A 14,198-nucleotide genomic window follows, 5' to 3' on the forward strand; every position below is an offset into this window, starting at 1 on the left:
CAAATTCTAGTCCTTGCAGCATACAATTCAACAATTAGCCAGTCCTTATTTCTTGCATTATTGTCTTAATCGTATTGCAAACGCATACAGTATTTGCAATTAAACAGCGGCTTTGAGGGAGATCCGTTTGTTTAACCACTTTTTGGCAGGAGTCTCAATATCAAATCCAGTTCAAATTGGTAATGATTCACACGGATCAGAGCTAAGGAGAGACTGGCACTGAAGCCCAACAGGAGGATATTACAAAGGATATCCACTAGATACACCTGTGGACAGAAGTGTAAACCCCCCCAAATGATTGAACTTCTCCTGGAATAACCGTGTTGCTTTTCTTCCATACGTCCCAGATACTTTCCGATGTGTTGCTTCATGCCTGAACCTGTAAATAAGACAGAGTGACCTTCATTCTCCCAGAAAAAGACTTCACAGTAGCACTTGACCAAAACGTTATTTATTAATATAAGCAATGTACCACGCACTAGAAAAAACATACCTATTTTCACTCTAGATCCTGTTTTCATAAAATACCCCCCCCCCCAGGAGTGCTGATCCAAGATTAGAGTGGCTTTATTTTTTTTGTACAGCCCTGCCCTCCAGAGACCTCACTGACAATCAAAACAAAATTGGTTTGCAGGGCAAAGTAGGAGTAATACATGATTTTCTGACACCTCGGCGCAATGATGCCGCAGCTTTTCGGGGGAGCCAGGAAACTTTAATGGGGGTGATGAGGTCTCCGGAAGAGGCTCTTGAGCGAGTTCATTATGCTTGCCGGTGCTGATCCTGGGTTAGCACTCTGATTTATAAATACAGGTCCCAGTCAGCTGAAACACACAGGTGATTTTCATTAAGACGTAGAAAATAGTGATTTTGTTTTATTGAAGTATCTCAACGGACTAAGACACTTATAAAGTGTAGTAGAAATATCAGAGGTGAGGAGAGTTTACTGCGGTGTGGGCCAAGCTCTGTTCAATTCAGTCAGTTCATAGATAGATAGATAGATAGATAGATAGATAGATAGATAGATGGATAGATGGATAGATAGATCTAGTGTTGAAATACTCATGAAATTTCACTCCTTTGAGCTAATGTATTAAATCAGCAGATTAAGTAATGGCCCACAGGCTAACAGCCCTTCTGCTGTTTCTCTAGCATCACTCGAGGCAATTTGATTTGTGATTACAAACCTCTGGACAGGACACAAATGTGTTTGGAGGCCTTATGAATATGTAGGACCCCTAAATATAAACTCATTTAGGCTGCTTGAACTGACTGAACTGGAACCAGATTGACTCCGGCCTCGCTACTGGCCAAACTTACATTCCATATATATAACTGTATGAAAATAGAAACATTAATTAGATACATCTTACATAAAAGCTTTTCTCTGAACATACAAATACCGGGGAAAAAGAGTGTGTGTGTGTGTGTTGGGGGAGGAGAGAAGAGGGGGGGCTGATTGTTCTACAAAGCCAAACGACAGCAAAAAACACCATAGAACAGTAAATCAAACCAAAATGTTTCAAACGCCGTCTGTACCGTCCGTCCCAGTGGGGTTTTTTTTGAGTCCGTATATGCCTCCATATATGGCATCAATTTTACATGTTTGAGGAGGGGATGTGGGACTCCGTCAAGAGTCATCAACAACCCTCCTGGATCATCCATTTTTCAACACCGCTCTGTATACAGTATGTGATGGAGTATCACAATATATAGAACCTATTTTACAGCACCTGTGATCATTGCCAGCTGGGCACAGGAGGATGTGCCTTTAAGTCCTGCATACGGCAGGATGTCAGAAAAATTGAAGCTTTCATCATGCCTCCAATTTTATGTACTCAAGCTCTCTGAAACTGGATGGAATGACTAATGCAAAATAAATAGGCCATGTACAGTATATGTTTGTATGTGCTTTAGGGTTCAAGTGGCTTGTGGCCAGAACTAATAATTCTGCAGCTCATTCTGTGCCAATATCCAATATATACTGTATATATGAACTGAGCAATTTTCATGCCCATAAAATGATTTTGTGTTTACCAGAACATCATGCGCAGCTGAAACTCTTCATTGAAACCAATGCGGAGGACATTTCTTTGGGGTTAGTAACTCGTTGGAAAAGTTCTACATTTTGGGAAAGGTGGTGCTCACTTTCTTGCCAAGAGTGATTGATGAAATTTTGCTACGTAAATATGAAGCTGCAGCCAGCTAATTTAGCTTAGCACAAAGACTGGAAAAAACGGGAAACGAGCCAGGCTCTGTTCATAGGAGACAGCAGCTACAGAGCTATCACGTTATATCTTGTTTGTTTTTTTTTTTTTTTAAATCTATACAAAATCAGAAGTGTAACATTGACCTTTTGCTGAGTTACAAGTTGCCAAACTACTTCTTGGCCAAAGCCAGTTGCCAGGCAACTAGCAGAAGTTACTGGCCCTCAGCACGAAGCCTCACAGAAAGTGGTAAAACGTGGAAGGCCCGGCAGGTGGATTATTTTGTCTTTGGACAGAGCCAGGCTGCTTTTTCCACTGTTTCTAGTCTTTGTGCTAAGCTACATTAACTGTACCGGGGATAGCTTCGTAACTAGGATGAAAACAAAATGGTAAACCTCGATTTATACTATGTTAGCCTATGCCATAGCCTGATGTGCACCTCCCCAGAAGTGTAACTACACATCGTGGTGACGTGGACCCCAACAACTGCTTGATCTGCTCAGTGTGTGTTTGTGTGTGTGTGTGTGTGTGTGTGTGCATTGTCTGAGAATGGGCAAGCGTCTCATGCAAAACCCAGATAAGTTAATAATGCTGTTTCAAATCCACTCATTCTTAGACAAGTGTGTCCTGACACACACAGACAAACGGGCACACGGGGGACGCTAGCTCGCTGCATGACATGCTCTTGTCTGTCCCCTCGCATTTCCTCGCCCTTACGAGACAGACTGAGGAGAGACACGAAGGAGAGTTTCAGTCGAAAAACACAGTGGCACAGAAACCCCACTGCAAATTAACATTTTGGCAGAGCTATTTGCAGAGCAGCGCTGACACACCAGCGCACAAGTAGAAATGCTCATAACGGCGTAGGTCACTTGTGTGGGCTACGCTGTAGGCTCGACATGGAGCCTATGTACAACTATAAATCAGTCTTAAGAGTCTTCTCAGCAAGACAATGAATAATTGCCCATGTCATTACTTCTTTGCCTCACTCCTGACCGTTGTTAAGTTACCGTCAACAAAACTCAATACTCCCTTGTGCTTTTTTCACATTAAAAGCCTATTTGAGCTCACTATGAAAGGAAGGCTGCGAGACTTTTAATGTGAAAATTCTGGAGGAAGCGAGTTTCACGGCCCCTTTACATTCGAGAATAAGGCAGAGTAATTGACTCTTGCTGTACTGATGAACTAGTACTTTGGAAATGAATCAACTCGGGATCAGGGGGAATTAGAAATAAAAGCCCGTCTCTAATATAAAACGTTCGCAAATAACCTTTTCCCAAAATGTCAAACTTTTCCCGTTAAACCAAGGTAATCCAAAGGCCCTATCAATGATAAAACCAAACTCCATATAAATAAGAATAAAAGTGCGTGAAATAAAATGTGACAATGTTTTCATATAGCTGTCGTCAGGAAGAAACCAGCACTGCTCTAACCCTAATCTGTTTATTCAGTTACTGTAACATACATAATAAGCTCGGGGATGAGATTAGCATGTTTAGCATTAGATTGGTATGTATTTATGCAGTTCTTATATCTTTTGTGTTAAAGAATGTAACCGTGTAAACACCCAAAATCTTCTTGGCATCTACTGTAAACTGCATCGCTTGGTCATAAAGCATCATGAACAAAAGCTCACTGACTTAATAAAGATTTTACCAGACAGTCACTGCCCCTGACACTAACTCATATTCAACAACTAACAGCTGATGTGTGAGCTGCTTGACTTGCTGTGAAAACACAACTAACTCTAATAATAAGAAGAAGAATAAGAAAACGTTACTGTATTAGAAAGTAGAACTAATCCTAGAGTACAACTAAAACTAATGTGCTACGAAATGAATGGTGAGTGCTAGTTTTAAACATCTCCAGTGGTGGTGTCCCGGGTTTGTTTCCTCAAAGAATAAACAGCTCAGCATGCGGCGGTGTGGTGGATGAGGTAATAAAGATAATGGAGGGAACTCTGAAGCTGCGTCTCTCTGTGCCGCACCCTTTCTAAAGAAGGCACTATGGGTGCTTCGCCATCTCGACGACCAAGATTCAGCAATGCAACCCCCGTCCCAGAACGTCTCTGAAGTTGTAGTTGTTTGGTTTCTGAGAGAGTCAAAAAACGGGACCAATCCATTCAAGTCAATGCTGGCGGCTTGTTGTTCCACTGCTGAGCTTTTTATTCTCCCTGGAGTGCCACTGCTCAAAGTATCATGGCCTTTACATTGTGCGCCACTGCACACGTGTGGTTTTTTTTAATACATTTTTTAACTTTACCACTCAAGAGGCGGCACGTCTTTCATAATTCCCGAAAAAGCAGATCCACCTCATTTCCTCCTCCACGCTTAGTTTTGACCCTAAATCACGAGCCGCGGTGCAAAGTGGCGGGGGACTGTAGCTGGTTCAGCAGGGCTCACGGATCGCAGCCCCGAGACCGACTAGAGGTAGAGGTAGCTGACCCAGTAGACTATGTTGAAGAGCAAAAAGGATGTGGGGAAGAAAACCCGGGAGTAGGAATCCAGCTCGCGGATGTTAACGTGGATCCGTCCTTTCTTCCAGCCGCCTTCTTTACACTCCTCGTAGCAGCAGAAGAAGCTTGTGCAGTCTTTCCCGTCCAGGCACTCGTACAGGCAGTTGTCTTCGTAGTCGTGCCAGAACAGGGAGTTGCCCATTGGCATCATGGGCCGAGGGGTGTGAGCCATGTTGAAAGATGAGTAGGTCTGTATGGGATGACAGAAAGACAACATTATGGTGGAGGAATTGACCGTTTGGTAAGCCTGAGCAGTGGTAGTCCAATCATAGCATAGCCCAACTGTGGGTATGCTCAATATGGGTGCTGTTTTTTCCACCTTTTCACAACATACAACAGTGCAAAAGTGCAGATAAACTATGTGTTTGGCACGCAGCAAAGGAGGTTGAAGTAACATTAGCTTAATTAGCGCGCTACAGTCGATTAAATCTGCCAGCCAACAGTTGTCATTTCAACCGACGGAGCTGACAATAGCGGGCTAGAAACGAGAAGCCCGCTTTTGTCTTCCACTGTCTGAAATCAAGGACTCATTGTTTCAGAAATTACAAAAAATTCTGACGGCATATAAGGAAGTGTAAATGGAAGTTGTAGCAACACTAACTATGAGGGAGGGCGGGGGGATGGTGGCGGTATGTTATGCAAGACTGACGTGCAGAAGATAATTTTGTTCAGTGGATTACTCTCAAGCAGAAGTACCATTACTTTTTAAACAAGTATAGCTAAAAATAACAATAGAGCAAGACTTGTTTATAAAAATGAGGGTGTGTTCATCGTGGTGGCAGCATGCCTTTCTCACACTGCATAATGCCTTTTCGCTGCATATCAGTCTGGTCCATCGAAGTGCTGAAATTGGGACACTTCTAGAGGGTTACAGTGTGTGTGGTTGATCATTAGTGCAAAATGGCAAGTCTATAAAAGACACAAAGCCCTGACATGTATTTATTGATGTTTTAGATTGCTGAAAAAACTATTAAACTACACTATTGATGGGCTCAATAGATCTGAAAGTGATGTACCGTTCTCTACATTTGTTCAGTTATTGTTACACGATCAAAAATACAACAAACCAAACGACCAAACGGGCCCGGCAATGCAAAAAGCTTTGGTGAATCGATATGCTTTTGTCTAGCGTGTCTAGGGTTTTAAAAAAAAGTTTAAATTTACTCTTGAAAATAGTTTTTTGAGTCAATACTTATGTTTACACATATTTAACTTGAAGTAAAATGGCGGATTTAAAAACCTTAAACATATAACAACAAGCATTGTTAGTCATTATTTTTGTTATAGTCACACACTGCAGCTATAACCTGATTCTTTAGACTGGAATGCTGAATACGTCCCTCCTGAGAAAAGTCATTATGTGACTTCCTCCCTGATGTTGATGAAACCGCGTGGGACAACCTAATTGGGGTAAAATCTTCACACATTTTTCTAGTCCTCTACTCAGCTCTTAAAGGAAGAGTGGGAGGCGAGAGAGGGAGAGAAAGAGAGTGTCGTGTGGAGTAACAGAATTGACTGAGTGGGTGGCACAAAGGGGCCACACGGATGGGGGGGGGAGGGAGGGAAACATGAGGCTTCCCCACAGACAGACACATCGGGCCAAAATACAGCAGAGAGCCAGAAATGCAGAGGAGGGGACTGACTGTAACACAACTTAATTGTTCGGCCCGAGCTGACAGTCTTTTCAGCTCTGAGACACATTCAGCAGAACTCCTCTACACTGGGAGGGAATAATGAAGAAGGAGGGGATCTGGAGAGAGGGAAATGACAGCAGCGGTGGCTGACTCAGTCTTCGTAGATGTGTGCTGATGCCATTAAAGTATTCGCGGCAGGTGCAGCCTTGAGAATGCCCACACAGAGCATTAGGCTCTCTTGCTGGAAAATAAATGTTTTTTAACCGCACACACGCTCAAAAAACACACACATGTCAGACGCCTGGGAAGACATTGTGCATTTTATATGCTTGTATATGTTGGCACCCTATGGATACCATCAATATGAGTTTCTGAAGGGTGTTATTAGACTGACGTCGCAAATAGCCAGCATTCAAATGCTTTTTTTTCTATGTTATGTAATTTTCACTGAAAAGATTACAAGAATTTCAGTGGGTTTTAAAGCCTTTGAAGCAACCCTTAGATCATTCTATGACACCAGGTAAAAACCTGAACAACACACATCAGCACGCACACACTCACTTTAGATTGGCTCATCACAATAGTGACTATACCCAGGATTTCATGCATTAGTTCCTTTGTATCTTTAATTTTTCTTTGTCCAGACAGCTATATCACAATCATTGGTAGCGATCCCATGGATGCCCGGGGGTCTTGACAGCCTCAAATGTTGCCATGGCACCCGTGAACCTAGTATCCTTAAACTAATGAGATATTTATCTGCAAGGTTTTGACTTTTGTCTGCTCAAGAAATTGCCTCAGTAACAGGATTTATTATATTTTGCATGCCGGTTTCAAATTATCATTATTAATAAAGTTGTGATATACATGGATGGATTATGAGATAATTGGTCCCTGGGCATGAAAAAAAGCCCAGCACCCCTCTTGCATAGGAACAAGAAACCCAGAGTGACAGACTATAGGCTTTATTTGTGTGTCTTTGTTGTTGTTTTTGTGTCTCAGTTTGTGCCTTTTTGTAGTCATTTGAATATTTTTTTGGTTGTTTTGAGTCTCTTTGTGGTTGTTGTGAGTCTCTCTGTGGTTGTTTTGAATCTCTTTGTGGTTGTTTTGAGTCTCTTTGTGGTTGTTTTGAGTCTCAAGTCAAAGTCAAAGCCAGAGATCATATACAGTACCAGCCTGTTTACTCACACATTCACCACGGGCTTACCATTCTCTGTGTCTTGGGAGGAGGTCTTCGTACACTGTAGGAGTAGTAGTTGAGCATGGCGTACTCGATCATGGCGGCAAAGACGAATAGGAAGCAGACGGTGACAAACAGGTCCATGGCCGTCACGTAGGACACTCTAGGTAGCGAGTTCCTGGCCACTGTGCTCAGGGTGGTCATGGTCAGCACTGTGGTGATACCTAGGCAGAGAATGCGTGTGTTAGGAATGCAGGAGCAATGATGAATAGCTGGTCAGCATCGGGGTGACCCAGGCAGAAGTCAGTGATTATATAACATGTGGGCAGAGGTTTATTAATCACTATTAATAATGCATATGGGGTATTCTGGGTAGATGTCCCCATTCTTGCATCAATCCTGTCTTCTGTTAAACAGCTGTAGTGGGGATTTGTTTTGTATTGTGGTGAAGCAGAGACAATCTCTACAATCCTAAATGTGATAAAAATGTGTGTCCGAAATTGATTTGAGAGTTAATACAAGTCAAAATTATGAGGCAAATCCTGAGGAGGTGCCTCATGACTCAAACATGACCTGTCTCTGAAGTGGCTCAAGTAGTGCAGCCATAATCCAGCAAGCATGCAGTAAAAATAATATTGTCTATCTGCTCATATAATCATCTATGACTTCAAGAGCAAAATTGGGGGCAGCCATTTCTCTTAACCTTGGTATTATTGTTTTTTCAGCTAAAAACACATCTTCAAGTAACATTACCATACAGTTGGGTTATTGTTCTTAAAATTGCTTCACAATCTGAGTGACTAATTATTATTTTCAAGACCTCGGACACAGGTTTTGTATGAAAACAGAGGCTAATCTTTTTCTGGTCTCTTGAACATGAGACCCAGGTGAGACATTGTACTCTTTAATAAAAAAAAAAGCAATGAAAATTTTATTTATTCTTTTTTACTTTTATTTTTTAACCAAACGGTTCAGAAGTCCATTGTAATAAAAAGGCACTCTTAGCAATCTGCACATTTATCTCCATTAAAATGAAAGGAAAATGTTTCCCCGTATCCTTTTTATGCTGTTTATCCTTGACATTTAAATGAATATGTATGTCTTTACATATTTATGTAATGATTGACAAGGTATGTCTGTATATATTTGTGATGGATTACACATTTTTTATGGTCAAGAGAAATGTGTGAAACCCAAGAAATAAAACATTTAACAAAAAACAAACTGAAAGATGAATATTTTCTTATATGCACACATTTTGGCTTTGAATCTGTATTAATACCATCAGCCTTGAGCTACCCAATTCTTACATACAATTTCAGAATACTTTATTTTGAAGGGATTTAGTCAGCTCTAGCAAATAGTAGACAAGACCATTATCTACTATTATTAATACAGTGGGAAGGATGTCTGCAACACATAAATAAATAAAATGCCTTGACTTTTATTGAACACATACAATACAGTGTTTATTTGTTTTGATGGCATCTGAACTTTATCATATATCTTTTTATTTGATTCACGGTTAGAAAGAAAAATAGTCTGAACACTTGTTATTGCACATGATTGAAGATATGACTGAGTCTCTTTTTTCCCCCACTGATTATCAGAAGAAATATACTGAGAGCCAATAACCCTGTTTCTCTTTGCAGCACATCAAATTCAAAGAACCCATCATATATTAAAAATGTGAAATCTGATTCTGTGAAATAAACAGTAATTGTAGTCATGAAATGTATGCAGTGAAGTGGAAGAATGCAATATTTTATTCTGAAATGTAGTGGACTAGTTAAATAAAAAACTTTTTTTTTTTTTTTTAGACAGACACTTAAGATACAAATACTTAAAAATTGAACATATATTCAGTATTGGACATAATGTACTCTGACACAAAGTGCCATTATTTGAAAAATATCTGTACAAATCTGCTCAAAACCACCATTAACACACTTTAATTGCATATTTTCTCTCCAACATGACCTCAGTTAAGCTGTTTTAATGTGAGCTCAACTGAATGTGACATTTGTCATTTTCTACAGAATTGAACCTTTACATCTACATTTTTCTTTTATACTACATTTAATATTTTTTTTTTATTGCTTGACTGCTTGATAATATAGAATAGAATCAAGTTGAGACGAGTTCTGCAGTCCTTTCTTCTGCCGTCATTGGGCTGGTGAACAACCTGACCAGCCAGCATTTCATCTTTTCCTTTTGTCCAACACCATCTTCATCATGAACTCATTCAACCTGGCCAATTCACCCGTCTTCTTTCTTTTGCCGAGTCTGCTGAAGGGAGATCTTATCCTTCTCTGCCAGTGCAGCCATAATCTTCTTGTTCTCACTGTGTTGCTGCTCCAGCAGTGCGAGGTAGGAGGCTAACGTATGCTTAACCTCCTTCTCCAAATTCTGGGCCTTCACTGCAATCTTCTCCTTCAGGGCCTCACTGGAGCACAGCTTGGTCCTGGACGTGTTTAGCCGCCTGCCCCTCCAGGTCTTTCTGAGCCTGCTGGAGCTTCTGCCTTCTCTTCAGGCTGCTCAGTGGGCTCCTGTTGCAGGTCTGTCTAGGATGCCTTTGTGCTCTGGGTTGGACCTTTCTTGCATTGCTCCGCAGCATGGTTGCAGGGTTTCTTGTTGGCCTCATCTAGCTTCTGATTGAGGTTTGCCATGATTTTGTCAGCAATAATCAGCCTGTTCGCAGCATTGATTCTTATGTTGCTAGCCTCACTCAGCTTCAAATTTCAAAATAAAATCAAACTAAAAAATGAATCAATTGTCGCGCTGTTATCGGGCTGATATGGTGTAATTTAAACCCAGCATAAGTCAAAACAATGAGATACTTAATCAAAACCATAAGAAAGTGAGTCAAAGCTCATAATTGTAACTTTCTATGAGCATTTTTAATTACAACTACTTTCATCTTGCATAACTTTTCACCAATTTTATTCTTTTCCTGGCCGAAGTTGGCCTCCATGCTTGACACTTGTGATAGAGACACAACATGTAATTTAGAGCCGAGATTTGTTTGGCACTCCGATGTTGCTGACAGTTACGTCCTGACCTATGTACAGAGTGTGGTCATTAATCGGCCTCTGGAGAGGTAAAGCCCTCATCAGTCCACTTGTCTCTTAATGACGGTGATGAATGATGGAATTGAGGCTGGAACGTTTACATTAGCTTGACCACTGCGGTGAACTGAAATGTGTAATAGCTGGGTTGGGAAAGCGCTGCCAATCGCCTGACAGCTGCTCGTACAGGACCGCTGTGCCTTCTTTGGGAGGTAACCAACCCTTTTCTAAAATATAGTTGTAAAAATGGTAAAAGGGGCTGGTATCGGCATCAATAATTACCTGTCACACTGGCAAATAACTATTCTAATTGGGGGGATAACTTTTAATTGTGTCTCATTGTGTCATCAGCACCATTGTTTGAGAAATTACTCCCCACGGCGTCTTAAAGGAGAATATTGTGTTCGCTTGGTGGAATGAAATCAATTCTTTCAAAGAGAGATGAACCCAGTGACATTAATGCCCACTGGGGGCATCGATATCTACTGCTGTGACACACACATCATTCTCGTAAGCTCGCCGTTGTTCCCTCTCATCCTCTCCCTCTTTCTCTTCATGCCGCGTCTCCCCCCCCTCCTCCGTCCCTTTCTCTCCCTTTCTCCCTCTCTCCTCTCTCTGTCTCTTTCATCCTCATCTCCCACATGTCTTTCATGGCAGAGTGTGCCACTGTTTTTGCCTGTGGTTTCCATAGAGACGAGTTGCTCCCATCTATTTCAAGCTACCTCCTCTGGTCTAGTGCTCGTCTAGACTTTCTCTTTTCTCCCGTTCATTAGATTTAAGCGCCAAACTAGGTAAATGAATAACTATCTGCTTCTAATACCTTAAACCTTACCATCGGTTCTACTCCTAGTGTACTGTGAACTGTGTGATCTCTATAAAACAGCAAGTGCATTGACAACACTGCTTTTTCTTTGCTCCCCCCCTTTGTTTTTTTTCTACCCACCGGCTGCTCACAGTTTGGGCTGCTATTAGAAATCAAGGTCATGAGTTTTCTTTTTACAGTTTAATTCATTCTGTGGGAATTGTCGCTACATGATGCCATAGCAACCGGGTGATTCCTGTCTGAGCAGGCGATCTGAACACAACACAAAGTCTCACATCTACAGAAAACAAGCCATCACATAGAAGTGAGAAAAGCTCCAGTACATATGCCTGCACAAAGCAAATATGCTACAGACATCCTCAGAGTGCTAAATAATCTTGACGGTGCGATCACGGCAACCAGAAGGGACAGTTCTTCTGTTTTTTTAACACGCAAGTTAATGCACAAAATAACATTTTAAAGGCGCTGTGGCCCGGGATACAACAGTGTCATACATGTCTGGTGGCGATGGGGTGTTGCCATGGTATGTTAACAAATACCAGACGTTGACTTTTGTTATGTGTCCAGGGGTTAATCAGGTGGAACAGACCACAGCTTGTGCACATGGAGCGTCTATAAATAGTACTGAGGAGTACCAGTCAAGGATCAGTGGCCTGGTCAGAAGACTGCATGGGTTTTATTATGTCTACAGACTTAATCTGGCCTAAAATCTCTGCTTTCTCTTTCTATTTCAACTGATAAGCTCAGACATTGAATGTTGGGTTTGTCAATATTAAAGCTGCACTGTAACTTTGTTATGTTTGTGCAACAAAATTGACAAAGCATTCAGTGTTTTGTTTATGAAGCTATTTTGCCTAATTCTTTGCCTCGTTTCTGAAATTTATGTGAATTGCAACACAACATTCACATATATTATTGGCTAGTTTTCTTAGTCTTCTGTTATATTTTTGGGTTATTGGGGCTTGTTTAGTTTGGACTGCTGGTTTCATGCTGTTCCACTTATCAACACTTGGTGGCAGTGTCAAGAATCATAGCAATGCATCAACAAAGGCAGGCAAAAGAGTGCCAGCAAGTCAGCATGTAAACAATGCAGGATTTGAGGAAAAAACAAAACTTGAAAAATAAATATAATTTTTGTTTGTTTACATGAAAAAAACTCCACAGTGCAGCTTTAAGTTGACTGTTTTTAGCAACAACTCCTGCAGCTTTTGTGATGTTGGCCAGATGCATACATCACTTCTGATTGGTTAATTCAGTCAGATTATCAGTCTATGTATGCAATGAACTTGCCATTGAGTGATCATGTGTCAACTGTGACGCAGCAAACCAGATAATATTTGGAAGTAGAGGTATTCTGAGTGTCTGTAAACACCATATATGCATATTTTTTAGCTTCACCACATAAACAACAAAATGTATAAAATGGTTTAGTCTTTGATAAAAAAAAGCTTTTTTTAAAAAACAAAAGCAAAAAAAAAAAAACAACATTCCATTAATCCATTTGCTCCCTGGTATAAAAATAGTGTCACTACTGTCTGTTTGTATCAGTATGTTTGCTTTTAAGTGCAAGAAGAGAGACGGGGAAATCACAACAGCCCAGAATAACTGTGAATATACAAGTTCCGACAAAGTAGGATAATGTGAAGTTGAAATTATGCAGTGAGAATAGCTGAAGTGGAATAAAAGTGCGTATTATTTGCAAAAGTGAAGGCGTTCCTGTTTTGAGCTGTGAAGCACTCCAGCAGATTTTCCACCACATCAACACAAACTAAAACGCAGTGTACATGTGAGCTGACAGTCTCCTAGGCGAGAGCGTGTTTGTTTGTGGTAATTATGCTGATGTTTTCAAATTAATGTGCTAGTGATTGAGGTTAAAATGCCACACATGGCGGCTTCAATCTAATCTGATTAAAGGTGTTTCGCGCCCAATGTAGAGGCCTTGACTTAAAGTCACATCTCCCGTGCATGTAATCACTCGGATGGCCCTACAAGGGTCACCTCTGACCAAGGAGTCACTTGGGAACAGCCTGCAATCCTACTACTAGTCTACTCTATAATTTATTTACTCAACCATGTATTGTCTGACGATTGGCTTGATATCTATAGACCGTGATGTATGAAGCAACTTCAAGAGCCAAAGACCTCCTTGTATTGATGCACTTAATTACAATATATGAACTTATTGCTGGTGTGAGACATCTGAACACATCCATGACCTTGTGGCTCTCTTAGGAGTTGCGACTACCACCATGAGATCAAGTGTCAGAAAGAAACCACTCAAGGTGAAAAAACATAGCCGATCACAAAGCGAGCTTGTCCCTGCGGTGAACAGAGCTTCCGATTTAGAGTTCCCCTATCTCCTTGCAGCATATTCTGAGGCGCTGATGTGTCTGTACTACCACCTATCTTTAACTCGCTGCCTTCTTGGTAGAGTTCCCGTGAGGAACGTTGTCAGCTCTTACACCCAAGCTGACATATTACTATTGACAAGCATTTGTGGGAATGACAGCTCTCACAGGGAAACCTTGGGTGTTTAAATGTTACACGCACACACCCCCCAACACCCTGATCATGAGAAAAGAGCTTCTTTTGTTGCCAGTGCTTGCTGCTAGCCAGGGCCCAAATATGTAAGATGGATAAATACTAACCAAACAGCGTGTTGTTTGGGTATTGGAGCAATTAATTTGGTTTAAAATGAATCTGGTCAAAACTGTGGATAACTAACTGTCCTTCCAGGAATAAATCGTTTCAGTAAATGTCCCAGAACCATCATA

General features: G+C 41.1%; 1 protein-coding gene across 1 annotated transcript in view; it reads right to left on the minus strand.

Moving 5' to 3' along the window:
* Positions 1 to 431: 431 nt before the first annotated feature.
* LOC127378693 (gamma-aminobutyric acid receptor subunit gamma-3-like) overlaps positions 432 to 14,198 on the minus strand; it is an 89,704-nt gene continuing 75,937 nt past the window's right edge. Inside the window, exons 9-10 of the mRNA XM_051427839.1 lie at positions 7,561 to 7,757; positions 432 to 4,909 (exon numbers count right to left, since the gene is read on the minus strand). Coding sequence (XP_051283799.1) covers positions 4,628 to 4,909; positions 7,561 to 7,757 — 479 coding nt within the window. The 3' untranslated portion in view covers positions 432 to 4,627. The remainder of the gene's footprint in view (positions 4,910 to 7,560; positions 7,758 to 14,198) is intronic.

This window comes from Dicentrarchus labrax, unplaced genomic scaffold, assembly GCF_905237075.1.
Source record: "Dicentrarchus labrax unplaced genomic scaffold, dlabrax2021, whole genome shotgun sequence".
Taxonomy (NCBI): Eukaryota; Metazoa; Chordata; class Actinopteri; family Moronidae; genus Dicentrarchus; species Dicentrarchus labrax.